Raw genomic sequence first — 26,876 nt, forward strand, 5'->3', positions numbered from 1 at the left:
ATAGAATACAGAATACACAGCCAACTAACAATGCCTGAAGAAAGTTTTCAACTTCTTGTCTTATTGTGTTTCAGCATCGAGTGCCATTACGTTTTATTATACATAGTACGGTACAATTTAATTTTAATGTAAAGGAAGATGTTGAGATTTCTGCCATACCTGACCGGGGAATATAGGAGAGATATATGAAAATAAGAGTTTGAGTCCTCATGGGAAAAACATATAAAGAGTAAGATTATCTAAAAAGTATATATTAGTGAACTGCACTTGTAGGCCGCATCCATTACATGTTCATGGTGTATCTTTGTTTCCGTATGGTGAGGACAGTGAATGGTCTTGAGACTTTACTGCTTAAAGAATAGAAGAACAAAACATAAGTTGTGCATGTAGGTCACTATGAATTCACAGGTCTCTAGTATATACTTGGTGGGAGATTTATCAAACATGATGTAAAGTGAAACTGGCTCAGTTGCCCTTAGCAACCAATAAGATTCCACCTTTCATTCCTCACAGACTCTTTGGAAAATGAAAGGTGGAATCTGATTGGTTGCTAGGGGCAACTGAGCCAGTTTCACTTTACACCATGTTTAATAAATCTCCCCCTTGGTGTACATACCTTTTTAGTCTGGGCTCCTTTTTTTATCTGAACATCCTCTGGCACAATCTCTGCTTTCCTCTGTAGGCAAAAATCAGAATTTTTTTTAATGTTATAATTTTACATAACAATTACATCTTTAGAAAAGTAATACCATGTAATTTGAAGATTAAATTTAAAAGTCTGGAAATCCATTTTTTGTTAGAAGTGTTTATCTTTAGCAACTATACAATGACTATAATCAGACGGCTGTTCCTTTGCATTACATAGTGCCCATTGAAACCACCAGGATATCATTGTAGTACATGAACACGCCACGTCCTCTGACTCATAGATGAGGGTCCTGACTAATAATTCAAATCATACAATCTTAAGGCCACCTTTGCTTTAAAGTATTAAAGAATAAAATGTATGATTTAAGGGGTCCTATTAGACAGCCCGATCATAAACTGGAAACAAGCGCCGGGCTAACTATTGAGCAGCAAGGGCTGCACGGACATCGTTAGTGATGTTTGTGCAACCCTTCACTTTAGTGTAAAATAATAAAGTATTAACTTACCTTACCATGTTCCCTGGTGTCCTCAAGCGTTCCCGGCGTCCTTGCCAGTGATTGGCTTAGTGGCCGCGGCCTCTCAGTGCAGAGACCAGAACAGAAGGCAGAGCTGCAGACACTGGGGAACGTGGTAAGGTAAGTTAACTCTTTATTATTTTATACTACAATCGTCAGCCGTGTATCGCTATTGCACGTAGTGATGCGCGCCCAGCAATTTTAGGTCTGAACCTAAAGAAACGATCAGTGATGATCGTTTCATCAGCTGATCATTCTCTCTATTACACAGGTTGATAATCGGCCTGATTCAGCTGATTATCGCTCCTTGCATTAGGGCCCTTACTGGTAACAGATAGAGACGAGCGAACTTCGAGCATGCTCAGGTTCGTACGAACCCAAACTCTTGGCATTTGATTACTGGTGGCTGAAGAAGTTGGATGCAGCCCTACAGAGACCTGGAAAACATGGATATGACCTAATCAGTGTTCCTATAGCATTTGCATTTATTGTTGTCCCAGCAAGTTTGTGCACACTTTTGTGCTTTTTATGCCTGGAAGTACTACTGTAACATTATCTTATATACTGAAAAACTGTAATTCCATGTTATCATACCATTTGATGTGTGTACCATCACAGAACAACCTCAGCAGGATGGACCCAACATTATAAGCATGCTTCTCCTGAGCTAGCAATAAGCCATGAATTCTAGGCATATAGGATCCAGCTATTACCAGGATAACTCACCCAAGGCGATGGGTTGGGTGCATGACCCAAGATGAAGGCAACCACTGCCCCCACATATAACAAAGAAAAATGAAAAAAATTGGCCAGCACATCCAGTAATACTAACTGCACAGGTGCGCACTGCCATAGCAGAAATACAGAAGCAAACATGAAAAGTATAACAGCGCATTGCATTTAGTATAGCAGGATTGCAATCTACAAAGCATTCCTATTTTGCATTTACGGTAGCATTTGCAGTGTGCTGCGGTACTTTTTGTTAGTGTCAGGATGTGTTAAAGGGGTAGTGCGGCACTCAGAAATTATTCACAGAATAACACACATTACAAAGTTATACAACTTTGTAATGTATGTTATGTCTGTGAATGGCCCCCTTCCCCGTGTCCCACCACCCCCACCCATGTACCCGGAAGTGTGGTGCGCTATACATACCTGTCACGTGCCGACACCAGTCTTCTATCTTCATTCAGCGACGTCTTCTTTGGGCGGACGGCGAACAGCTCCGACTGTTCCGAATGCCGTCCGCCCTCTGCAGCGTCATCCGATGCTCAGATCGATTGGCTGAGCATAACTGTGCTCAGCCAATCGCGGCTGAGCAGCTGATGACGCGGCCGCGTCATCAGCCGCGATTGGCTGAGCATAACTGTGCTCAGCCAATAGCGGCTGAGCACAGTTGTGACGCGGTGGAGGGGGGACGGGCGGCAGCAACTCGGCCGTCCGTCCGAAGATGACGTTTGGCACAAGATGGCGGACGGCCCTCGACACGGATCAGGTAATGTATAATGCACCACACTTCCGGGTACACGGGTGGGGGTGGGGGGACACAGGGAACGGGGCGATTCACAGACATAACATACATTACAAAGTTGTATAACTTTGTAATGTGTGTTATTCTGTGAATAATTTCTGAGCGCCGCACTACCCCTTTAAGTTACTGGAAATGACAGTTGCCTAAAGCCTTGCAGCCCTAGAGAACCTCAGCCTTCCTGTAGAGTTGTAGCTTGCAGCCCTAGAGAACCTCAGCCTACCTGTAGAGTTGTAGCTTGCAGCCCTAGAGAACCTCAGCCTACCTGTAGACTTGTAGCTTGCAGCCCTAGAGAACCTCAGCCTTCCTGTAGACTTGTAGCTTGCAGCCCTAGAGAACCTCAGCCTTCCTGTAGACTTGTAGCTTGCAGCCCTAGAGAACCTCAGCCTTCCTGTAGACTTGTAGCTTGTGCCGATTACCGTGTTAGTGCTGCAGAGTGCGAGAACTCGTGCATGTGGGAGCTGTAGCATCCTGTCTGCCTTAGGTGACAGGTAGTGGCAGCATTTGTGTGTGAGTGGTTTGGGGGTACACGTAATTTATTTGGGCTTATTGCAATAGGTGTGTGTGAAAGTATTGAAGCGGAGTGCTCCTTTATAGCCAGACAATGGTCACATGCTAGGGAAGGGCCAGGGTGTAAAAGAATTGGTGGCAGGTGGTGGGATAATTGTCTTTTTTTGATAAGGACATTAGAGTCTGGTTTAAGAAAATAAACTTAAGGACTGGTAGAAACCTTGTAAGGCATATTCCAGTTTTAGTTTTAGTTTACAACATACGTGCAAACAGTTTTCCTCCCCCGTTTTTCTTTATCTTTTATTAGGCAAAGGGTTGTTCTCTGACATGGTAACCCTGTACAAGGAGCAGAGCGAGGAGTTATAGAAAACTGCACTCAGTCAGGCTCAGGCTTGTACTGCAGGAAGTGAGTATGGCTTTTCCCCCCAATTACAGAGGGGGGCATGCTGACTACTGGGGGAGGAGATACCCATAATGGGGAATGCTGTCTTTGGAAGAGTTTGCTAATAGAGATGAGCGAATCAGCTTAGTTTTGCTTCGTACAAAGCAAAACTGATCAGTGTTTTAATCCCGCAGACTGGCGGCTATGTGAAAAGAGTAGATACAGCCGAGGACCACCTGGAAAATGGCTGGAAAACATGGATACAGCCATAGCTGTAAACAGGTAAAGTGGGGCCTAACTACTATATGGGGGAACAGAGACCATCCCTACAAATGTATTTAACAGAACTAACGGGTAGGATGGTACTCCAGTTCAGTAGTGCCCAAGTTCTATTGCACCTGCACATCCTTAAAAGAAAAGTTTAACACGCAAGGGGACATTTATGAAGTCCCGCGCCCTTTTTCTCTGCCAGATTAACTAAGAGGCACACGCCTTGTAGCAAACCCGGCCGGCCCTTCCAGCAGGTGTAGATTTCTATAATGATTTATGGCTGCGAGCAAGTCCGGTGTGGGAGGAGGCCACGCCACACGAGTGGGGGATACGGCTGCCTTACTCCACGGAAGACTTACTTTCCGTGGCATACACCAGGGGCACACATTGATGAATATGCCCCACATTTTGAAAATGTGAGGAAGTACGCACATTTGGAACACTATAAAATGTTGGACTGTGGGGTAATTTTATAAAACGTTGTTTCAAAATGTCATCATTGGGAGATGGAAAGGAAAAAGACTACCAGGAAGGCCAATATGGCACCTGTACCCCAAAGACACTTAATTTGATATTGTTTATGATTTGACAAACAAAGTGACTGTGAACAATCCTTATGTGTCAACCAGTGTTGGATTTGTAAAAATACAAATTTGGCCAAAAATCTGTTAGGGAGGTCAATAAAACCTCCTTCAGGTATATTAGTGACAGGAAGAAGAATAAAAACGGCAGCATTACTAAAATAACCAATGGGGAGAATACATTTATTGATGGAGATAAGGCGGTCACTGACGATCCAAATAGCTGCTTCTCCTCAGTATTTTTAGAAGGAGGCCTTCACAATCACAATGATTGGACATAGCCTCCAGTTGTAAGGGTTCAGACCCAGATGGAGTCTCCCCCCCAGAGTTCTTAAAGAACTCCAATCTGTGATTGCTGCCTCCTGATGAATCTGTACAACCGATCCCTCCTAACAGGAGATGTTCCTGATGATTGGAGAACAGCCAAAGTTGTACTCATTCACAAGAAGGGTAGTAGAGAAGAGCCCAGTAACTTCCAGTTAGCTTGACATTTGTAGTAGTAAAAGCAATGGAAACCCTTCTAAGAAAAGAAGATATTTGATCACCTAAAATTCAACAACTTGATGGAACCAAACTAGCATGGCTTTCCTGAGGGCAAATCAGGAAAGACTTAAAAATCTAAATCTGTATAGTCTGGAAGAAAGGGATAACATGAACGAAACCTTTAAAGAGACTCTGTCAGCAGGTTTATGCAGCCCTATCTAAATGTAGCATAAATTAGTGACAGAGCTGAACAGAATGATGTATCACTTAGATTGCTCTGTGCAACTAATCCAGAGATATCCTCCTGAATAACATGGACAATAAGTAGTCCTCTCCTTTATGTGCATGAGCCTAGTAGTCCTGGATATTCATGGGAAGTAGAAAAATCTGCCCACCAGCTGCTGATTGGCAGTTATCTATCCATGCTGTGTATAGGCAGTCAACTGTCAATCAGCAACAGCAGGGTGGGGGAAGGGGTGTGGCAAGAATCCTATTCTGCCGCATATTAGGAGAACGGCCGAACAGAGTGATGTAAGTAATACAACGATCTGTTCAGCATTTATATCACTAGTTTATGCTGCCCTCATTTAAGTTGGCATAAACCTAGTAACAGATTCCCTTTAAACATATTGAAGGGCTAAATTAGGTTCAGGAGGGAAGTGTTTTTAACTTTACACAAGAACAAAGGGACATGCATTGTGTTAACCCATTACAGATCGACTGTTTGTCAAGGAATACACATTACCTTTATAGTAATAAATAATATATGTGATTATACCTGATCTATAGGAACCTCTACTCTTGTATAGGCATCCTCCTTTACTTCTTGAGCTCCCTCTAATTCATGTCGTTTTTCTTTGACTTTAAATACTCCACCTTCTTTTATTAGAAAGAATTTGTATTAGTGCAGGTATATACTAATGATTTTACTAACTCTTTAAAAAAATAAAAAATAAATGAGTTTCACATAAAAGTACCCTTGGTTTCTTCCTCTTCAGTAGCCTTTTGTTTTCTTCTCGGATGAACCCTTACTGGTTTCGCATGGAAAACAGAACTTTCCCCATCAGGTGCTGCACCTGTGGAATAGATCCTACGACTGTCTTCCTGGGTTGGAGAGCTGTTAAGAGCAGAGTCGCTAACTCCATCTTGTGATATTCTATAGACCTTACCTTCCTTTTTGAATAAAAAGATAAATCATTTTAATAATGGCTCATAATATTAAATTGGTGTATGCAAAAAATTTTGGGTTACCAGTAGCGTAGCTACCATAGAGGCAGGCCAGACAGATGCTATGGGGCCCATGCTGGAGGGGGGCTTGGGGATGCACAGGGAAGAGCCGTCCTGTGTCCTTTTGCTTAACCTCTTGTGTACTGCAGTGTGTAAGTGAACCAAAATTCACTTACATGCTGCAATACAAAAAAAAGGGTTAAAAAGCAGAAATACATAAATATCCCTAATGCTGTGGTCTAGGAGACAGCCCACGAGCCATATGTTAAGAACTTTGCTGGATAACTTGCATATACTGCCCCATTTTGTAGTGGTTTCTAATGCAACACAAAAAAAAGGGGTTAATCAGCAGAAGACAAGGAGATCTCTGCTTTACTGCTGATAACCCCTGACCTCTGTTCTTATGGCTGCAAGCTTTAAAATCAGGGGTTAACGATGCAGGAGCAGCGAAGCAGAGAGCTCCTTGTCTTCTGCTTTTTAAACTTTTTTGTGTTGCATCAGAAACAACTACAAAACGGGTGTATGCGAGTGATCCAGCAAAGTTCCTAGCATATGGCTCATGGGCTGTCCCCTAGAACACAGCATTAGGTAACTGACTCTTCACTTGGTTGTATTAAAGGAAACCAATCACCGGAAAAACGCATATAGAGCTTTTGAAATGTGCTGTTAGAGCACACAGCACACTTGCCACACGTGTTTCCATAGCCTCCGTGCCTTTCCCGTGTAAGCCGCAAACTAACTTTATAAAACTGGCACCCGACTTCCGGTTCCGGCGCGGTCATGTAAGGACGCACGCCAGAGGAGCTCCCGGTGTGAGGCGGCACGGTACCTTACAAAACTGCCGCAGACGGCGACAGACCAGCCCGGGGAGACGAGACAGCAGGCGATCAGCAGGAGGATCAGCAGATGGAGCGATACCTGCTCCGTAGCACCCAGAAGCAGCCCCAGACGCCGGGCCACATGGCGGCAGACGAATCCAAGATGGCGCAGGAGGAGGAGAGCACTGCCACAGGAGGCCCCCAGCAGGCAAGTGAAGGCTGGCGAGACCCAGAACCGGGGCAGCGGCAGCAGTCTAACGGCTCGGCGGGGCCGGCACATCCTCCCAACAGCACAGGAGGAGTGTGTTTAAGGGACGCCAGCCGGGATCTGCAGCGAACCGGCACAGAGGAGGGGGACACAGGACCCAGAACCGGTAACCATGTGCTCTCTATGGGAGAGTCTCAGCCTACAAAGACAATGCCAGGGGGTCCCTGCCAGAAACACGCTCCCCCAGACAGTCCTGCATTTTCATCCCAGACCCCAATACAGGGAACTATGTCACAGAGCTATGCCCAGGCTCAGCTGCTGGAATATACTGGGGAAACAGGCAGTGCTGACAGCCTGACTAACTATGCCTGCTCACAGGGAGGACTATCACCCGCAATTGACTATAAGCTATTGGCAGCAGCAGTTACACAGCACATACTCCCGAATATGCAGAGAATAATAGAGGATGCTTTTAAAACCTCTCTGTCACAGATACGCAAGGAAGTCACTGAACACGCCACCAGAATTGAGGTGGTGGAACAGCGTGTTTCTGCTCTAGAAGATGAAAACGACTTCCTTCGTTCTCGTGTACGCCAGTTATACGATGTCTCTGAGGTTATGGAGGACAAAATAGATGACTTGGAAAATCGTTCCAGAAGGAACAATTTGCGCATCATAGGGATACCGGAGAAAATTGGCACAGCTGACCTGCAAGCATTCTGTGAGCGGGACATACCAAGGGCCCTTGACCTGCCCCATGCGTGTAGGATTGAAAGGGTGCACAGATTGGGCATGCCCCCCAGCATCCGCGAGAATGTGCGGGACTTGATGACAGCAAGACCTCGTCCAGTTATATTTCGGCTGTTAGACTTCAACGATAAAACGGCTATCCTGCGAGCATACAGGAAGAGGTCTCAGCCCCTGGAGGTACAGGGCATGCGCCTCATGATCTTTGAGGACTACTCTGCAGAAGTCACAAAACGGCGCAGAGCTTTCAGCAACGTTTGTACAGCTTTATTCAAGGCGAAAAAGAAGTTCCAGCTGCAATATCCGGCCACCTTGCGCATTTTTCATAACGATGGCTCAATGTCCACCTACAAGTCACCTAAGTTGGCGGAAGAAGCTTTCAGGAGAAATGAGCCCTTCTGTGGATCACAGCCGTCCAGCCAACGGTCACAGGGCCGCCCCGCCCAGAGTACAGTCTCCCGTCCGGAACAGTCTTCGTCCAAGGAGCAGCGCAGGCGCATGCGACGCACCAGACGCGCCAGAAGTCACTCCAGGTCTCCCTCCCCTGACTGAGATGGTTGATGGCGAGGCTGTAACCCTGCTGCTTGAGGGACAGTAGCAAGTATCTTGCACACACCTGCTTAGATTGTTATAGTTATCTTTTATCTTTTAACATTTTTCTTCCTTACATAGCTATGGTCCTGCTGATGTCTTGATCCTCGGGGCGTGACTTTTTGTATACCCATGTAGTGGCGCCCCCACGGGAGCCCGTTGCATGGCTGAAAAAAGAGAAGTCTCATACTCGAGGATGGAGAGGCAGTCTCATGCTATCAGGCCCTCTCACGAGATGATAAATCACTTTTGTTTGGTTATGTTTTGTTGCTGTTTTTATGTATACCGAGATTTATGCAGGAGGCAGATGGTGTATGGCAGAGGGGTCACATGGTTTATTGTTTTTTTCTCTCTTTCCATGCTATCGGGGGGAGAGGGGAGGGGGAAATTCAAACATGAGCTCAGGTCTGTGGTTATAGGGTATTCATTGCTGAAAACACTCTATCTAAGGCGGTCTTCTTACTACAATTTATCCTTGCATTCTATCTTTGTCTCGACTCGTCATGGTTAGACTCATAACATGGAACGTTAAAGGGCTAAGATCACCCAATAAACGAGTGCAACTACTCCGCTTTCTGAAGAAACATCGTCCCGACATAGTAATGATGCAGGAAACCCACCTAGAGGCGGAGGACATGAATAGAATGCAACGATTCTGGGTTGGCAGCGTCTATGGGTCCCCGTCAGTGAATGGTAAGGCGGGAGTTATTACGCTGATTCATAGGTCCTTCCAATTTAAACTAGTATCTCACACACATGATGCCGAAGGAAGGGTCTCGCACCTGATCATAGACCACCAAGGGGACCAATATAGCATTTTTAACATATACGCCCCCAATGGGGACAACACAACTTTTTTTGCAGGACTAGCAGATAGTCTAAATTCAGATGCCACACAAAGGAAAGTAGTGGGAGGGGATTTTAACACGGTCCTCGATCCAAAGGAGGATAGGAAGGGGCCCTCAGCAAACCCTAACCCTACGCCATACCGGTCTAGAGACAAGGTGCTACCGGGTTTCCTGGAACAGACGGGTCTGGAGGACGCATGGCGCCTCACGCATCCAGCTGACAGGGATTTCACCCACTTCTCCCACCCCCACCAATCCTGGTCTAGAATAGACTACATTTTGACTAACCCAATACTCAGCCGTAGGGTAGAATCGGTAAAGCATGGGGACCTAGTTATCACGGACCATTCACCGGTTGTATTGACCCTATTCCCATCCTGCCTGACGGGTAACGAGTTTATCTGGCGGTTTCCCTCCTTTATGACGGAGGATGAAACATTTGTTGAGCTTCTGAGGGGGTGGTGGACTGAGTTCGACTATTATAACGCGGAACACAAATCCACTCCTCAACTATTCTGGGAAACTGGTAAGGTCGTCCTCAGGGGTAAATTGATAGCTCATGTCACCTCAATGAAAAAAAAAACCGCCGCCCAATACAAAAAGGCGAGTGATCACCTTAGAGGCGCTTACACGGCCTTCCTGGGGGACTCCTCTGACTCCAACAGGGAGGCCTGGCAGGTAGCAAAGGCTGACTACGAGTTATGGCTAGACAGGAGGGATAGGATGTATCGTTCCCAAGGCGAGGTGGAATTTTTCTGCCACGGTAATAAGGCGGGCAAACTCTTGGCTAGACTAGCAAAAGGTAGACACCCCCCGGCCCATGTACTAGCACTGAGAGACCAACAGGGGACCCTGCACACTGCCCCGACCCAAATAAATAAAATTCTGGGGGATTATTACACGTCACTCTACTCCACTCCCCCTTCAGAGACGGGTACCTTGCCCACTTTCCTAGCGGATTTATCACTTCCCTCCCTCTCTGTGGAGCAACAGGAGGTGCTAAACGCAGAAATCACTGAGGAGGAAGTACGTGGGGCTATAAAGGCCTCCTCAAATGGCAAGGCTCCCGGACCTGACGGGTTCACAGGGGAATTTTTTAAAACACTAACAGATCAGATAGCACCTAGTCTCACTACACATTTTAATTCTATGTTCACCACGGGCAGCGTCCCGGCAGGAGCAAAAATGGCGTACATAAAAGTTCTCCCTAAGCCGGGTAAAGACCCCACAGACCCGGGATCATACCGCCCAATCTCGCTAATAAATCATGACATTAAATTACTGACCAAAATACTGGCGGACAGACTAGCCACTTACATGCCTGACCTGGTGGGGGAGGCGCAGGTGGGTTTTATTAGAAATAGGTCGGCAGTCACTAATATTAGAAAAGTGCTGGTGGTCTTGGACAGGATCCGACACCGCCCTCAGCCAAATGACAACCCTGCTTTATTATCTCTAGACGCGGAGAAAGCGTTCGACAATGTTCGCTGGGATTGGCTGTGGGCGGTGTTGGACAAATTCTCCATTGGAGGGCGCTTTCAGACATTTTTGGGGGGCCTGTACACTGCTCCGATAGCGAGGGTCCATACTCCAGGGCTCTTATCAGCCCCAATCCCATTAGGAAGGGGCACCCGACAGGGATGCCCGCTCTCCCCTTTATTGTTTGACTTGACCATAGAGCCTCTAGCCAAATACCTGGAAACATCAGACATGTTTGAGGGTATTCAGGTGGGTGACAGAACAGTTAAAACAACCCTCTTTGCGGACGATCTCCTAATTTTTCTTAATAACCCCCATATCAGCCTGCCCGCATTATTTTCTTTCCTGACTGACTATGGTAAACTTTCAGGATATAAAATAAATTTTACTAAGAGTGAGCTCCTCCCTCTGGGCCCGTCTCCCCCTCCTTGGGTGCGTGTAAATAGGCCATCTTCTGTACAAGTAGCTAAGACACATATAACTTATCTAGGGATCAAGGTGGGGAAAACGCCGGATTCTTTGTACTCCTTAAATTACCCCCCATTATTGAATAAAATCTATGCGGAACTGCGTAAGTGGGCACAGCTACCGGTCACCTTTATGGGGCGCTGTCACCTGGTAAAGATGGTCAGTTTTGCGCGGTTGTTGTACCCACTTCAAACTCTACCCCTGCTTATAAAACACACTGACATAAATAAACTTCGCCAGTCTTTCTCCAAATTCATATGGGCGGGTAAGCGCCCAAGAATTGCCTTTCAGAAACTGGCCCTGAGCAAATTGGATGGGGGACTCAACTTCCCAAATGTTAGGGGATACAATATAGTCTGTCTTCTCCGTCACGTTATTGACTGGCTACATGGCTCCTCCTATCATTCTAACTTCCCTCTTGAGTCAGCACTTCTTCAGCCGTGGAACCCGGTAGCACTTCTCCACACCTCCCACTCCCGAATGCCGACGCAACTTAAGAGCTTTACCGTTCTGAAAGATACAGTGATGGCGTGGAGGGAGATACGAAAGATATTTAAACTTCCTTTTCTCTTGTCCAAAAGGATGCCTCTCTTTGGACATCCAGAACCTCCTTGGGGAAGCTCCCCAGGATGGGCGGTGCAATGGATGACCAGGGGAGTCACCCAGGCGGGCCATTTGATTAATCCTGAGGGTAGGCAATGGTTTACCCCATCGGAAATCCTGTCCAAATTTGATCTTCCTCGGTCTCACTTCCTCTATGTCCAGCAGGTGTATGCCTTCTGCTCTACCAGATTGCGGAATTTGGGGGACGAGGCTCAAAGCCATACTCTGGATGGTATCATGGGAGCCGCTCCTGGAAAGACTTCCATCTCAGTATTGTATAATGCCCTTAGAGATTCTTTCCTAAAAATTGACAAGACAGCCCTGTTTCCGTCCTGGGTTAGATGGACGTCTGATCAACAAATCCAGGAACAAATCTTGCAAGGGTGGCAAAAGGTCAGAAAATGCATAATAAACGAAAGATGGAGAGAAACTTATTTTAAATTGGCACATAATGCACTCTATGGTTTTAACATACTCCCCTCTCCGCAATTTCCTGACAGAATCACAGCCTGCCCAAAATGTGACCAGCCTCTCACTAACCTGTGGCACGGGGTGTGGAGCTGCACGCACACCCAAGCATACTGGAGGGCCATAGCTGCCTATGTTCAATCGCACTGGGAGATAGAGATATCACACTCCCCCCAGGCCTTTCTCTTCCATCAATTAAGACCCCCGGAGGAAGACACAGTGGTAAAGATACCTGACGTAGTACATATAGTCATACATGTAGCATTGAGGTGTTTGTTCCAGGAGTGGCTCTCAGGTAAGACTCCAGATGTCTCTATGGTAATATCTCAGCTAAAAAGACTCTTTGGCATAGATAGAGTTTATGCTGAAAGACACAAGCATTCAGGGATTAAGGGGTTTTTTGATCGTTGGCGTTCCTTTTTGGAATCCCATCACACAGCTCAGGAGATACATGACATAATGTACCCTTTTAGACTTACCGAGTGGTACTGTCGGCATGATCTGGCAGGAACTCTGGGGTGCCTGCGTGTCTAGCAGCCACTTCTAGGAAGACCTGATCGCAATGTATCTCCTTAGATGTCCTTGTGTTCCAGAAGAAGGGTGGGTGATGGGACAAGGGAGGCGAGGGGGGGGGGGGGGAATCTCTCGAACCAAGTGTGATATTGTCAAGATTTGGAAGATTATTGTGCCCAGACACGAATGTGAATTTAGTTGCTTTGTGTTATCCTGTGACATGCCAGATACCTCTGTCTCCTCATCATGTATTTCTGCCTGTACTTCGAATATGATATCTCACTTTATGTTATTTCCCTCTCTCTATTGTTTTGAGAGATAGGGTGTTTGTATGTCTGTATGCAAAAAATTCTGAAAATTTAATAAAATTTATATAAAACTGGCACCCTGTATGCTAATTACCTGAGGTAGTCACCTGGGCAGTTTTCGGCTAGCAGGTAGTCACGGTCCCCTGGGCGTTCTACCGCTGTAATCACGCCCCTCTGGGCGTGATTCAAATGGCCGAGTAGCTGTGACATTCTGATGCCGGACGCCGACGCACATGCGCAGTGCAGCCGCTTCCATTCCGGCGGTACTGCGCCTGTGCAGAATAGCCTCGAATAGCCTGTTAGCCGGAGTTCGAGGCTATTCTTCACAGGCGCAGTCCAACCGGAATGGAAGCGGCTGCACTGCGCATGTGCGGCGGCGTCCGGCATCAGTACGTAAGCGCGCCGACGTTGGGCACGGCGCGCTCCCGAGTGACGCCACAGCCACTCTGCCATTTGAATCACGCCCAGAGGGGCGTGATTACAGCGGAAGAACGCCCAGGGAACCGTGACTACCTGCTAGCCGAACACCGCCCAGGTGACTACCTCAGGTAATTAGCATACAGGGCGCCAGTTTTATAAAGTTACTTTGCGGCTTACACGGGGAAGGCACGGAGGCTATGGAAACACGTGTGGCAAGTGTGCTGTGTGCTCTAACAGCACATTTCAAAAGCTCTATATGCTTTTTTCCAGTGATTGGTTCCCTTTAAGGCGGCCTCCTTACTCCCTGCTATAGGCTTCACGGTTAGCACATCTTAGCTATAGGTAAGGTTGTGTAAAGTGTCAGGTAAGGGCAAATCACAAGCACATAGAGGAGAGAAGGTAAAAAAAAAGGGTTGGTGAGGAGCCATGCTTATGTAGAAGGATAGTTTTTCACTAGAGATGATCGCAAATCTATCATGCTTTAGTCCGATCATCTGGTATTTAAATACAGGTGGCTGAAGAAGTTGGATGCAGCCCTAGGCAGTCTGGGAAAACATAGATACAGCCTATGGCCTATGGCTGTATCCATGTTTTCCAGTACTCTCTAGGGCTCCATCCAACTTCTTCAGCCACCGGTATTCAAATGCCGAACGATCAGACTTGAGCATGCTCGGGTCCGACTGATCTCTAGTTTTTACCTTGATGTGAAAAATATTCCTATAGTAAAACTTAGAGGGGTGATAGAGCACCTCTCCCTTTCGTCTGATCTAACTTAAGGTGTGGAGAGGCACTGCAGCTCCTGGCTAGGTGACTATGCTGAGGCAACCATTCCCATGTGAGGGTCATGTTTGCGTCCTATCGGTCAGAATAGGACACGTGCATAAAGCTTGTATTCCATGTAGCATGCTATTATCTGTCAGTGACAATGGTGACTCTCAGGAGAAGTTGGGGACCTTTGCAGTCAGTCTATGTAAAAGGTTCTTTTACATGTGTCTATAACAATATTGTGCTGACATAAAGCATCTCCTGCTTACCGCAACTTTAGGATTCCTGCGCTTTACACCAGGGCGATTCCTAAACCAAACAGGACATGGCAAGTGAAAAGTACATATTCAGAATAAAGGTAAAAGCTAATAGTAATAAGATAGTTTAGTGTCTGTACTTGTTTCCTCCTGGTGGACTTAGAAGTTCTTCATATGGAAGACATTTATATTTCTCAGATCCAACAGCAACATAATACTCTCCAGAGACCAGCTCAGCTCCACACGAGATAGAAACTCCATCTAAAGTGCATACCCTGAAGAAGCCGAGTATTAGTGCATTGCACATTGGTAAGTAAGGTACTATGCTTTCTCATGCCTAAAACCTTCACTTACTTTCTTACAGCTCCATTGTACAAGTTGGCCTTTTCAGTAAGCAGGGTTAGGACCAGTTCCCACTCCTTCAAGACACTTGGAGGTATAAGGACTCGAAGAGGTGGGGTCATGAGATCTCCATTGCGAAAAACACTGGCAAAAGTAGGAATACGTGGATTAATACATTGGCAGACAAAAGATTCTAATAAGCATAATACAATATCAACTTGGATGCATCTGGACAAGGGTACTTTTATGATGAAGGTAGAAGTTTAAAGTTTAAATATATGTGTATACATATACATAGTTAATTCTTGCATTATGTATGCTGAACTTATTTTGATCTTAATTTTGCAGCTTCATCCATCCAATCCATTAAGTGCCCCATTGTGCTGCTCATGCTTCTGTTTTTCACTCTGAGCTGGTGGGCAGGCTGTATGATCACGCTTACTCATCTGACATCACTTACTGCATTTTGTCTCTTTTTTTGTTCTTACTAAAGACCAAATGGCCTTAGTGATGGAGCCTCGACTGCAGCTCTCTAGAAAGTGCGACACCTAGTGGCTGATTATATAGCACTGTATTTCATATAGAAAAACGGTCAAAAAACTAAGTAGAGTAAATTGCAAAGATATAGTTTTTCACCTCCCCGGCTGATTTAACATTATTTATTGGTAAAGACAGGGCAAATTTAAAGAGATAAATATTTAAATAAGAAATATTGAAAACTAGTAACAATGAAAACTTAGCTGTAGAAAATCTATACAATAGAGGTCATTGTTTTATATGTAGAACTTAGAGATCAGAAAAAAAGATGGATATCTGGTTCTATAGGATAATTAAGCTAGTAAAAAATTCTGATGGCACAGTCCTTTTTTTTTTAAATGCTGCCCAGTTCTCCCAGTTGGTCTTTTCCTGAGCACCGGCCTGTCTTGGCAAACTGGAGTTGGGCACCCGCCCCCAGTGTCACTATATCCCCTCCCCTCTGTGACGCTACTCCATTGAGGAGATTTCGTCAAACTGGGGGGCAGTGGATCTGCCCCGAGTGCTCTAAGCCAGGCCGGTGCTCAAGAAAAAAACCGCACCAAGTGTGAGAACCGGGCAGTGTTTTTTTAAAAAAAAGGACTGCGGCACTGAAATCCCTGTGTGACCTGTCAAAATAAACCTGTCAATTTTTTTTGTGCAGCCGCAGAGAACACTGGCCGTAGTGATTACAGCCTGTATATGTAATTGTACATTGTTAATAAACAGCGGCCGTTGTTGCAACATGGCCTTTAAAGGAAAAAGCCATTGTTTTGTTCCTTTTACTGATTATAGCCATTGAAAGCTAGGAGTAAATGCATAAAATGTGGTATATTGGTCTACATGGTTGGCCATCATCTATACCAGTATTTTCTGCACAACTGATTATATAACATTTTGGAAAATTCTTAATTGAGGATTAAATTCTTTGATTCTTTGTAGTAAGCAAATTAATATATATATATATATATATATATATATATATATATATATAAAGAGAGAGAGAAAAGAGATTGTAGACAGCATCGTCTTCCAAACACGTGCTAATTCTTTCTTGTGCCAGTTTGCATAATGTATATGCATACATATATACATATTTTTTTTTGTATACCGCACCTGTGACATACTGTAGCATCTATTACATGCCAATTACACATCATACATTGTCTAGATGTCTACTGGAATGTCCCTTAGGGTAGCTTCACACGTACCGACTCGCAGCATTAATAACGCTGCGAGTCGGCTAGGTCCTGGCAGATCACTGTCATTACATACACGCAGGGGTCTGAACAACTGCTGCATGTATGTAATTATGATTACACCACACAAAGCTAAATTTTAAATATAATAATTTTTATTGGACATGATTAAAAATCAATTAAAAGATCTTTTTAGTGCAAAAGGGAATCCAGCAGTAAGTGACGACCAGAACACCTTGGTCTAACAAAGTCCTATTATATACCACTATACCATGTAAACGTCTAAGTCAATATACAACTACCCATGTAGTATATCCACACAGCCTCGGATGGCTAAGAACAATGTCAGCCCATACCCGCAAATACTTAGAATAAAGACGCTTGCCCATCGTGGTGTCTGGCATCAATAACCCCCCATGTATGGAATTATGCCGGCCGCTTAACCCCTTCTGTTGCCGCCCGGCTCCCGCTCTGTATACATTACCTGTCCTCGCTGCACGGGTCCCGGCGTACTGCTCTCCCGCCCGGCCAAACAGTATGTTGCCCTGCCACAGCCACTGATTGGCGGGAGAGCAGTACGCCGGGACCCCGTGCAGCGAGGACAGGTAATGTATACAGAGCGGTAGCGGAGCGGGAGCCGGGCGGCAGCTGAAGGGGTTAAGCGGCCGGCAGAATTACATACACGCAGCAGTCGTTCAGAAAGTGATCTGCCAGGACCTAGCCGACTAGCAGCGTTATTACCGCTGCGCTGCGAGTCGGTACGTGTGAAGCTACCCTTAAAGTGTCACTGTCCTTTGGGAAAACTTTTGACATGTCATGGAGTCGGGACTGAACACTTAGACCCTGACCCATGAAAACTTCTGACATGTCTCTGCAGACTGTGTACTTGATTCCTTAGAACGGTCTTACTTCCCTGACAGGCTAACCTGAATAGGCATGCGTACAGAGATAGCTAGAATAAGCTAGTAAGTCATACTGAATCCAAAGAACTGTATGTCAGTCTGCTCGATATCTGTGCACACCATGACATACCCTAACAGATCAGACTACACATTCAATGTAAACAGTTTAAAATATGTCAAGCATTACTGCGTAAAGTTTTTGAATGTACTCACTGAATGATACAAGGAAGGTGAGATTCCTCCCTCCAGCGACCTGTGACTTTTAACTTGCGAGAGAACTGGAGAAACAAAGATTAGGGTGGGAATAAGGCGCTGCCAACAGTAATTACATTTAAGTATATTTTGTACAGGCCCTTCCTGGACGCTGCATGCATTCACCCCTGAACACCATGACACCGGTTAAACACCCTTCCTGCCGACCCAGCTCACACACCTCTCCCTTCTGGACTTTTGACTCATCAAAGCAGAGGAAGCCCGATGCTGGTATGCACACCGAGAACAGCTCGAAAAAAGGGTAGTGGGGTCATGTATGAAGGAAGTATTCGAGAAAGTGGAATATGCTGGGAATCTTGTCCTGGCCATTGAAAGTCTAAGTGTTTCTGACAACAGGAGACACAATGGTGAACTAACTTATGTGAAACCTGGTCAGGAGTAAGTGGCCACTTGACCATCACACCTTATTGAAGTTGTTGGACATCCCATTCCAAAACCATAGAGGCCAATATGGAGTTGAGTCTAACTGGGACCATATGGGCCTCCACTCCAAGCATTCTAGGAAGAGGTGATAATTGGGTACCTGGGCACCTCCCTTCAAGCCTCTGAATTTAAACAATGATCACCTTTTACACGTCCTTGCCAGTTTCTACTGTCAGAAAAAGGAATTCAGGAGGCTTCAGGAAACCATCAGTGTTTCCTGACAATAGTCTGTATTTACGATCAGGAAACCATCAGGAATGCTTTCCGAATTTCCTAATCAGGTAAAAACTTAATTGGTTCTCAAACTTAATTGATTCCAGTAGGCAGTTTGAGAACCGAGCAGTTTCTTCCCATAGGAAATAATTAAAATGTGTTTAATTGGTTCCAACACCCACCAATAATTACCTACAATACTCATTTATTACATTAAAAAGTGCCCAGTGTAATCACTACAGTACATTACAGAGCAGCACTATAGTGTACAGGACTTTACAGAGCAGCACTATATACTGTACAATACATTACATAACAGCACTATATACTGTGCAATACATTACAGCACTATATACTGTACAATACATTACATAACAGCACTATATACTGTACAGGACATTACAGAGCCTGACTATACTGTACAGTACATTACAGAGCAGCACTATATACTGTACAGGACATTACAGAGCAGCGCTATACTGTACAGGACATTACAGAGCAGCACTATATACTGTACAGTACATTACAGAACAGCACTATACTGTACAGGACATAACAGAGCAGCACTATATACTGTACAGTACATTAGAGAGCAGCACTATATACTGTACAGGACATTACAGAACAGCACTATATACTGTACAGTACATTAGAGAGCAGCTCTATATACTGTACAGGACATTACAGAGCAGCACTATGTACTGTACAGGACATTACAGAGCAGCACTATACTGTACAGGACATTACAGAGCAGCACTATGTACTGTACAGGACATTACAGAGCAGCACTATACTGTACAGGACATTATACACAAGAAATGTTCAACAAAACTAGCAATTATAGTACAGTAGTCACCGACTCCTCACTCATCTATTACTGCAGAGTGCCCCCCCCATGCCAGCTCTGTAATGTATGGGAGACGGTGGTGCACTGACTGTACTACTACTGTACTGTATATACACTCCAGCAATCTTATACAGCACTGTACGGGATGGGAGATGGTGGTGCACTGACTGTACTACTACTGTATTGTATATGCACTCCAGCAGTCTTATACAGTACTGTACTGTATGTGAAGCCTCACCAGTGCTAAACTCACCAGGTACAACCCACCATCCATCCTCACAAAAACGCTCAGATACGGAGTACTTTAAGACTGGGGGCCGAAAAGTGTTTGAGAACCGAGCAAGAGTTTGAGAACCAAAAGCAAACTTTCATGTGAAAATACAGTTTGAGAACCGAGGTACCACTGTATATTGTAGTGTCTGTAATTCCAGATGTTTTACGGACGCACATCAGGAAAGCATCCCTAATTCCAGAAACTCCCGTAGACTTCTATGGGGCAACCGTGATGGAATTCCAGTCAAAAACAGGAAAAATCCTAAAGGGTGCCCATGTCCAATAGAAATCTGGATAGATGTTCCTGACGTGTGAAGGGGGCCTGAATGTTTACATTCATTGGGAGCAAGTGGAGATTTAAAAAAATGGAAAAGTCATTTAGATGTTCCGTAACTTTTTAATATATAATGAAAAAGCATGATTTTCATAAACCCTAAGGGGAAGATTTATCAAACATGGTGTAAAGTGAAACTGGCTCAGTTGCCCCTAGCAACCAATCAGATTCCACCTTTCATTCCTCACAGACTCTTTGCAAAATGAAAGGTGGAATCTGATTGGTTGCTAGGGGCAACTGAGCCAGTTTCACTTTACACCATGTTTGATAAATCTCCCCCTAAGTCTCTTTATCAAAAACAGCTGAGGGGATAAAATACATTACTGGTTTTCCCCGTTTCCTGTTTTTAACTAGTTTGGCACCAAAGTATTTTCGCCAACGAATAACAAACATTTAGCAGTTTTTGTGATGCACGGCTATTATGACTTTGATTGATTTCGGACCATTTTATACAAATTGTCTGATTTTGATATACAAAAACCATGCATCATTTAGTATTTGTTGGTTGGCTAGGCCTTCAGTCAGGTAGAGGCAAGGATGGCCCTTTCAGAGAACGTATATGTTCCCTTCTTTATTTGAAGTGAAATTGTAATGTACACAGAAAAAAATCACAAACAGGAAACAAATGCCTACATTTCACCATAGGAACACTGCAGAATTGTATATGCATTGCGTTCTACAGAAAAACAACCCATTTTTGCGTCAAAATTTGTTATGATCATTTCTGAACTTGAAGGGGTATTCCACTCAAACATAACTTTTCATATGTTGCTGCCCATAGGGAGGGTAACAATTCATTCCATACTTATTATCTATTCAGTCTCCTTTTCCCAATTCTGAGCTGCTGCTTTCTGCTGACTGAGTTTGTGACTGTTTGAGAGCTTTTCTCTCCATCTCCCCCTCCCCTTCTGAGATGACTCATGTAAACAAGTCCCTGGCAGGCTGTATCTGAAATTTTGTAGCTTCTTTGTAATGCTGGTAGAGTAAATTTACTAATGAACTCACTGTGCTTACAAAGGTGCAGAAAAAGCCTGCTAGGGACTTGTTTACATCAGCCATCTCGGAAGGGAGGAGAGAGAAGGGGGAGACGGAGAGAAAAGCTCATACTCAGGTTTTTGTGTCTTCAGCAGAAAGCTCAAAACTGAGTATAGAATGCATTGTTAGTTTCACCATGGAAAGCAACATATGAAAAGTAACATTTGAGCGGAATACCCCTTTAAGTGTGAACATCAATAAATCAAGAACACAGAACAGTTAAAGAATAAGATAATGTTACCTGTTGGATGTCTCTGACTTGTGTGGTTACAGGCGGCTTAACCTCAGTGTGAAGGTAACTATTATAATATATGAAATACACCAAGTTAGATATACAGGGTAATTTGTTCAAAACCCTTCACCATATGGTCAACATCAGCAATACCATAATACATTAATACATAATACTATACACCATGCAGTGATTAAAACCATGTGCCTAATATTGTGATATTGTGTAGGTTCTTCTCTTCACAGCATGGACAGGAGGCTAAGTCAATAAAGGGGCCATAAGGGGTATACTTGGTCTGCAACATTGGGTCAGATTTACTGGGGGAACTGTTGTACACTTAGGCCCTACAGTTGAACAAACTTCGAGCACTTGGGTTCATGCAGAATTTGAATACCGATGGTTGCTGAAGTTGAATGCAGCCCTCGGAAGTCCGGAAAAACATGGATGCAGCCTATAAATAAAGTAAAATCATCCATCCCCGTGTCTCTGTAGCATCGCTCACGATTCCCACTGACTGCAGCTGGATGTACATAGGCGTACCCAGTTTCCAGCCCAAAATGACATCCGGCGGCCATTAGCGAGACCTAGGATCAGCGCTAAAGAGGCAAGGGGACAGGTGAATTGACTTTATTATTTTCCCACACCTCCCTGCCCTACTCTCTTTTTGGAATTTCGTGGGACTTCTCTTTTGATGTACAGTATGTGTGTCATGTGAGTTTGTAGCTGCTTGTGGCTTAGAAGTCACGAGTGATTGTGGGGGGAGCTGGAAAAGTGCCTAGGATGTTGGTTAAGAAGATACTGTGGATACCAGTCTGATATATCACACCAGGACACCTTCTTTCATTGCTCCTTGTACTAGTTCTGATACTTACATACCCATTGTAGACCATTTTGGTATTGGACAGGGGTCTGCATGGGCACTCTGATACCTTTTATCATTGCCAGCAGTAACGCTATAAGCAATTTCTGCCACTGTAATTTTTTTTTTTTTAGAGTACGTGCCAACTAATTTTAGGCAGGGAAGCTCCAGTCATATCCACATGTTCATGGCTGGTTTTAGACAAAGTGTGACCCTGGGCAAAATTAAAAGTAGGGCTTTAAATTCTTAAATATTGAACCAACAAGAACCTGCAAAAAATAGATTTTTTTTAGCCATAATGACTAATGTCGTAATGTATGAAGGAAAAAGGGAAAGGCTTGCAAGCCGAAGAAGGCGATCTCAACCATGAAGCATGAAGGTGGCAGCATCATGTGGGCGTGATTTGCTGCAAAAGTGACTGGTGCACTTTACAATGTAAAGAAGGAGAACTATGTGGCAATAGTGAAACAACATCTCAAGCCATCAACAAGGAATTTGAAGGGTTGCTTTAAGCAAATCCTGCCTGGCTATAACATACCGCCTATAATGGCCAAACCACTGCTTTTCTGCCTGGATGGTTTTATTTTTCAGTCGTTCTGGTTCTACTCCTTACCAACAGCACCTGAGACTACTCGATTCTCCCTTTCCCCATGTCTGTGAGATGCCAGATAGACTAAAATTTACTAACCTGAAATTTTCATTTTCTGGCATCCTACGGCAGCACAAACTACACTATGGGATTTAGTTTCTTCCCATACTGTAGTTTGTGCTGCAGTAGGACGTCCAGGAAAGACTAAAATTTACTAACCTGAAATTTTCATTTCCTGGCGTCCATAGGCAGCACAAACTACAGTATGGGCAGGCCCGCTTCTGCCATGAGGCAGAATGAGCTTTCTGCCTCAGGCGGCAGATTTTGCGGTCCGGCAGGGGGGCGGCATTATGTCCCCCCTACTGTCATTTTTGTTAAGTATCACTTAACAAAAATGACAGTGGCCGCTCACCTGTCCCGTCACCTGCGCTCTCCGCTGTCTCCACATCCCGTCAGGTCCCGCGACGTCACCCTGCAGCTGTCATCGACCTCCAGGCTGTGGTGAGTGTCCGGGGTCGGTGGGGGACGTGCTGGGGTGATCGGGTTGCGCGGGGCCACCCCGGGCGACCCGATCACCCCACTCACTCACCACAGCCTGGAGGTCCGTGACAGCTGCAGGGTGACGTTGCGGAACCTGACGGGATGTGGAGACAGCGGAGAGCGCGGGCCGGCTGCGGCGTGGGACAGGTGAGCGGCTGGTTGTGTGTGTGGGGGGGGGGGGGGGGGGTGCGGGTGCGCGATGCCGGCCATCACTCAGGGGGCGGCCGCCTGAGGTTTGCCTCAGGCGGCAGAGACCCCAGAATCGGCCCTGAGTATGGGAAGAAAATAAATCCCATACTGTAGTGTGTGCTGCTGTAGGACGTCCAGGAAATGTATATCATAGCCAGGCTGAAAATATTTTGCCTGAAACGTTCTTTAAATTGTACTTGTAGTTATAACTTTCAAAATCTAAATTAGCAGTAGATGTAATATAAAGCAAGTTTGCAATTTACATTCATTATTTATTTTTTTTAGTTATGATGGAAAACATGGCACTTCCTGTTTTCTGACTCTTTTTTTCTAAATAAAGAAAAAAAAAAACGGGAAACAGTCAGAAAACAGGAAGTCCTGTGTATCTCAGGCCATCTGAGCGCTCACAGAGAGAAGGCAGTCTTGTGATTAATGGACACGTGGAGCAGTGACTCTTTGTATTGCCCGGAAATCATGTGTTTTATCTGTTTGTTTTTCAACCAGCACAAATCAGAAAATCTGCCTTCAGGAGACTGGACCTGGATTTCTGGTAAGTACAGCTTTGTTTTACAGCATGATAATAACAACAAAATTATGAATGTATATTGCAAACTTGCTTTATATCACATCTACTGTTGATTTAGATTTTGAAAGTTCTAATGACAGTGACATTTTAAAGCTTACGTGCAAATAGATCTTTCTAATAAACGATTATACAAAAAATACTTCCAAAGTTGTGGCAAAGAAGGTAATGGAGTGGCCATCACAGAGCCCTGACCTCAATCCCATGAGAATACTATGAGAAGCTCGTGGAAAGCCCCAAAATGTTTGACCCAAGCCGGTCAATTTAAAGCCAATGCTACCAAATTCTAACCATGTGTATGTACTTCTGAGTCACTGTGATGAAGTGGAAATAAATCATGTCTGATAATATTCCGACTTTTTACATTCTTCAAATATAGAGGTGCTACTTAGTGATCTAAGACTAGGGAATTGTTTTAATAAACGTGGTGATCGTAAACCTCATCTGTATATAAATGTAATGGAAAACCAATGCTATTTTAGGCCATGTTCACACAACGTAAGTTCCGTACTAATCACGTCTGTTGTTGCAACGGCCGTGATTGGTACGCTATCTACCTTGTGCTGCAGGCCGCATGTTGTGCCGTTGTACCTACATTGTGCTCTGGCCGCACGCTCCATTGTGTGCTGTGGGGAGTTCTGATGCAGACACGCAGGGATGTGCCCGCATCAGAACTCAGCGGCGCTAGAGATCATCTGTCCGGTACTGCAGTACCGGACAGAATGATCTTTTATAAAATTATCTGTTCCGTGACCCAGCTGGGTCACTGAACGGCCGGTTTCATACTACATGTGAACATAGCCTTAAAGTCTAAGGACAAGTTTATTTAGACACAATTGTACAAGGCCTGATCCTGAGGCGGGGAGCATCAGACGAATGTATTCCATGTATTTTAGCATCCATATTATGGACGCAAGTCCCATCTGACACTGAGTGTCTGATGACACAATTGACAGCTGTCTGTAATTCAGACATGAAAATATATTATATGCTTGTCAATGGAAAACCTGATGGTGAGTTTTCAACAGGCATGCCTTAGAATATATATAAGAGGTTACTGTACACTTAAAGGGGTTATCCAGCGCTACAAAAACATGGCCACTTTTCCCCCTACTGTTGTCTCCAGTTCAGCTGCGGTTTGCAATTATGCTCCATTTACTTCAATGGAACTGAGTTTCAAAACCCCACCCAAACTGGAGACAACAGTAGGGGGAAAGTGGCCATGTTTTTGTAGCGCTGCATAACCCCTTTAAGCTGGGTTCACACTACGTTTTTTTTCATCCGTTTTTTCATCCGTTCATTGACTTCCATTATAAAAGAAAATGAAGTGGACTACATTTTTGTGTATGTAAAAAAAAAACGGATTCGTTTTAATCAAATGGATCAAAACAGATGCACACAAACGCATACGTTTTTCCAACGGATGGAAAAAACGAATTGCAAAAACATAGTGTGCACCTAGCCTTAGGGGGAAATTTATCTAGAGCTTTGCGCCTATTTTTAGGTGACTAATTGGATTTTTCACCCATTTTTGGTCTAAGTTCTATTTATGAACCAGTATTCGACAGTTGAATATTTTTTAGATGCAACTTTTTTTAATCTGCCTGTTTTGAGTATTCACCCAAAAGTTTGCATAATTCGGGATTAGCTCCCAATTTATCATTTATGACTTTTTAAAAAGTCGCACAAACAGGTGCAGGACTACGTCTGGTCAGTACCAGGTGAATATGTTTGCAACTTTTGTACTTAGATACATTCACTATAGCAGTGCTACATTTTAATAAATCAGTCATATCAAGATATTGGAAGAAAATACTAATATTAGAATAGTGGCATAAATTAGACTATGTCCCATTTACTGTATGTAAAGTATAAGCAAAAAAAAAAAACTCAAAAAAGATTGAGGCCATGTTCACACAATTTTCAACTTTCAATTTTGATCCTCAAAATAACGGTTGATGTTTTGAGTATTAAATAAGGACCGTTGTTTTACGTACTTTGGAGGCAGTCATTACAATGACGGCCGCTGGTACTAGCTCAGGGTTGATGATGGCCCTTCTGGGTGTGTCTAATTTTAAAAGGTCCAATGAATTTAATTAAATAGATGGTAAAAGGAACAAAAAAAATCTATGAGCGAACAGCGTAAAATAACGTCCGCGAACTAATGACACAAACATTAATTTGACAGCCCATGTGAATAGTAGGAACCAACGGCCATTGTTTCTATAGACTTCAATGGAAATCATTGAAGACTGAAAACAAGGGTCGTTATTTTAAATGAAAATGTCGTTATTTCACTAAAAAAGACCGCTATACACAACATATAATGTAAACGTTTATACTTACTCAAGTTTTCGGAACTTCTCCGTCCCTGCAGCTACATATTGACCCCTATTAAGTAGTTCACCTAGCTGTGTCACACGATGGCCATTGCGCGGGGTGTAGATGTTTCGTACGGCGGTCGGGGCTTGTACGCAGGTAGTCACCTCATTTAAGAAAGCTTCAAAGGTTAGAAATTGCTTCTCGTTTACAACCATGCGACGACCGTGGTGGAAAAGGTCTCCATTTCGAAACACAAGTACATTTTTGGCATGCGGAGCCTGCTGTACCCCCGAAGGGGAACTCATTTTTTAAAAAGAATTATTAAAAAATGTATAAAAGACAAAAAAGGAGAAAATAAACATAAAAAACCTCAAATGCTCTCATTACACTGCCAAGTGACAGGCAATATCTGATAGTGTTATTCGTGCACAAAGGAGACACACTGATCTGAACGCTCTTGTCTGTCATTCAGTTGCTGCGACTCTTTGCTGTTGCCTGGTGACAATAACTGGTTATAAGTGTTGGAGAGGAGGAGAGGAGGGTGCTCGGTTACAGCAACCACGCCTCTTAT

General features: G+C 44.3%; 1 protein-coding gene and 1 long non-coding RNA gene across 4 annotated transcripts; one reads left to right on the plus strand and one right to left on the minus strand.

Moving 5' to 3' along the window:
- DCDC2B (doublecortin domain containing 2B) lies at positions 1-26,795 on the minus strand. 3 transcript variants are annotated; one of them, XM_069971329.1, is made up of 10 exons: positions 26,330-26,795; positions 21,233-21,290; positions 17,807-17,871; positions 14,992-15,123; positions 14,778-14,912; positions 14,650-14,689; positions 5,895-6,090; positions 5,696-5,796; positions 617-676; positions 1-350 (listed from the first exon to the last, which is right to left on the minus strand). In XM_069971329.1, the coding sequence occupies exons 1-10, from the start codon at positions 26,608-26,610 to the stop codon at positions 345-347; spliced, it is 1,074 nt and encodes a 357-aa protein (XP_069827430.1). In that variant the 5' UTR covers positions 26,611-26,795; the 3' UTR covers positions 1-344. The 3 variants fall into 3 exon arrangements, with proteins under 3 accessions (XP_069827430.1, XP_069827431.1, XP_069827432.1); XM_069971330.1 differs by having other exon boundaries at positions 3-347; XM_069971331.1 differs by lacking the exons at positions 21,233-21,290; positions 26,330-26,795 and adding an exon at positions 19,603-20,056 and having other exon boundaries at positions 5-350.
- Positions 5,400-18,124, plus strand: LOC138793056 (uncharacterized). The gene is made up of 4 exons (XR_011363205.1): positions 5,400-5,448; positions 14,661-14,738; positions 14,836-14,946; positions 17,944-18,124. It is a non-coding gene; the product is annotated as an uncharacterized lncRNA (long non-coding RNA).
- Positions 26,796-26,876: the final 81 nt, after the last annotated feature.

This window comes from Dendropsophus ebraccatus, chromosome 5 (genome assembly GCF_027789765.1).
Source record: "Dendropsophus ebraccatus isolate aDenEbr1 chromosome 5, aDenEbr1.pat, whole genome shotgun sequence".
Taxonomy (NCBI): domain Eukaryota; kingdom Metazoa; phylum Chordata; class Amphibia; order Anura; family Hylidae; genus Dendropsophus; species Dendropsophus ebraccatus.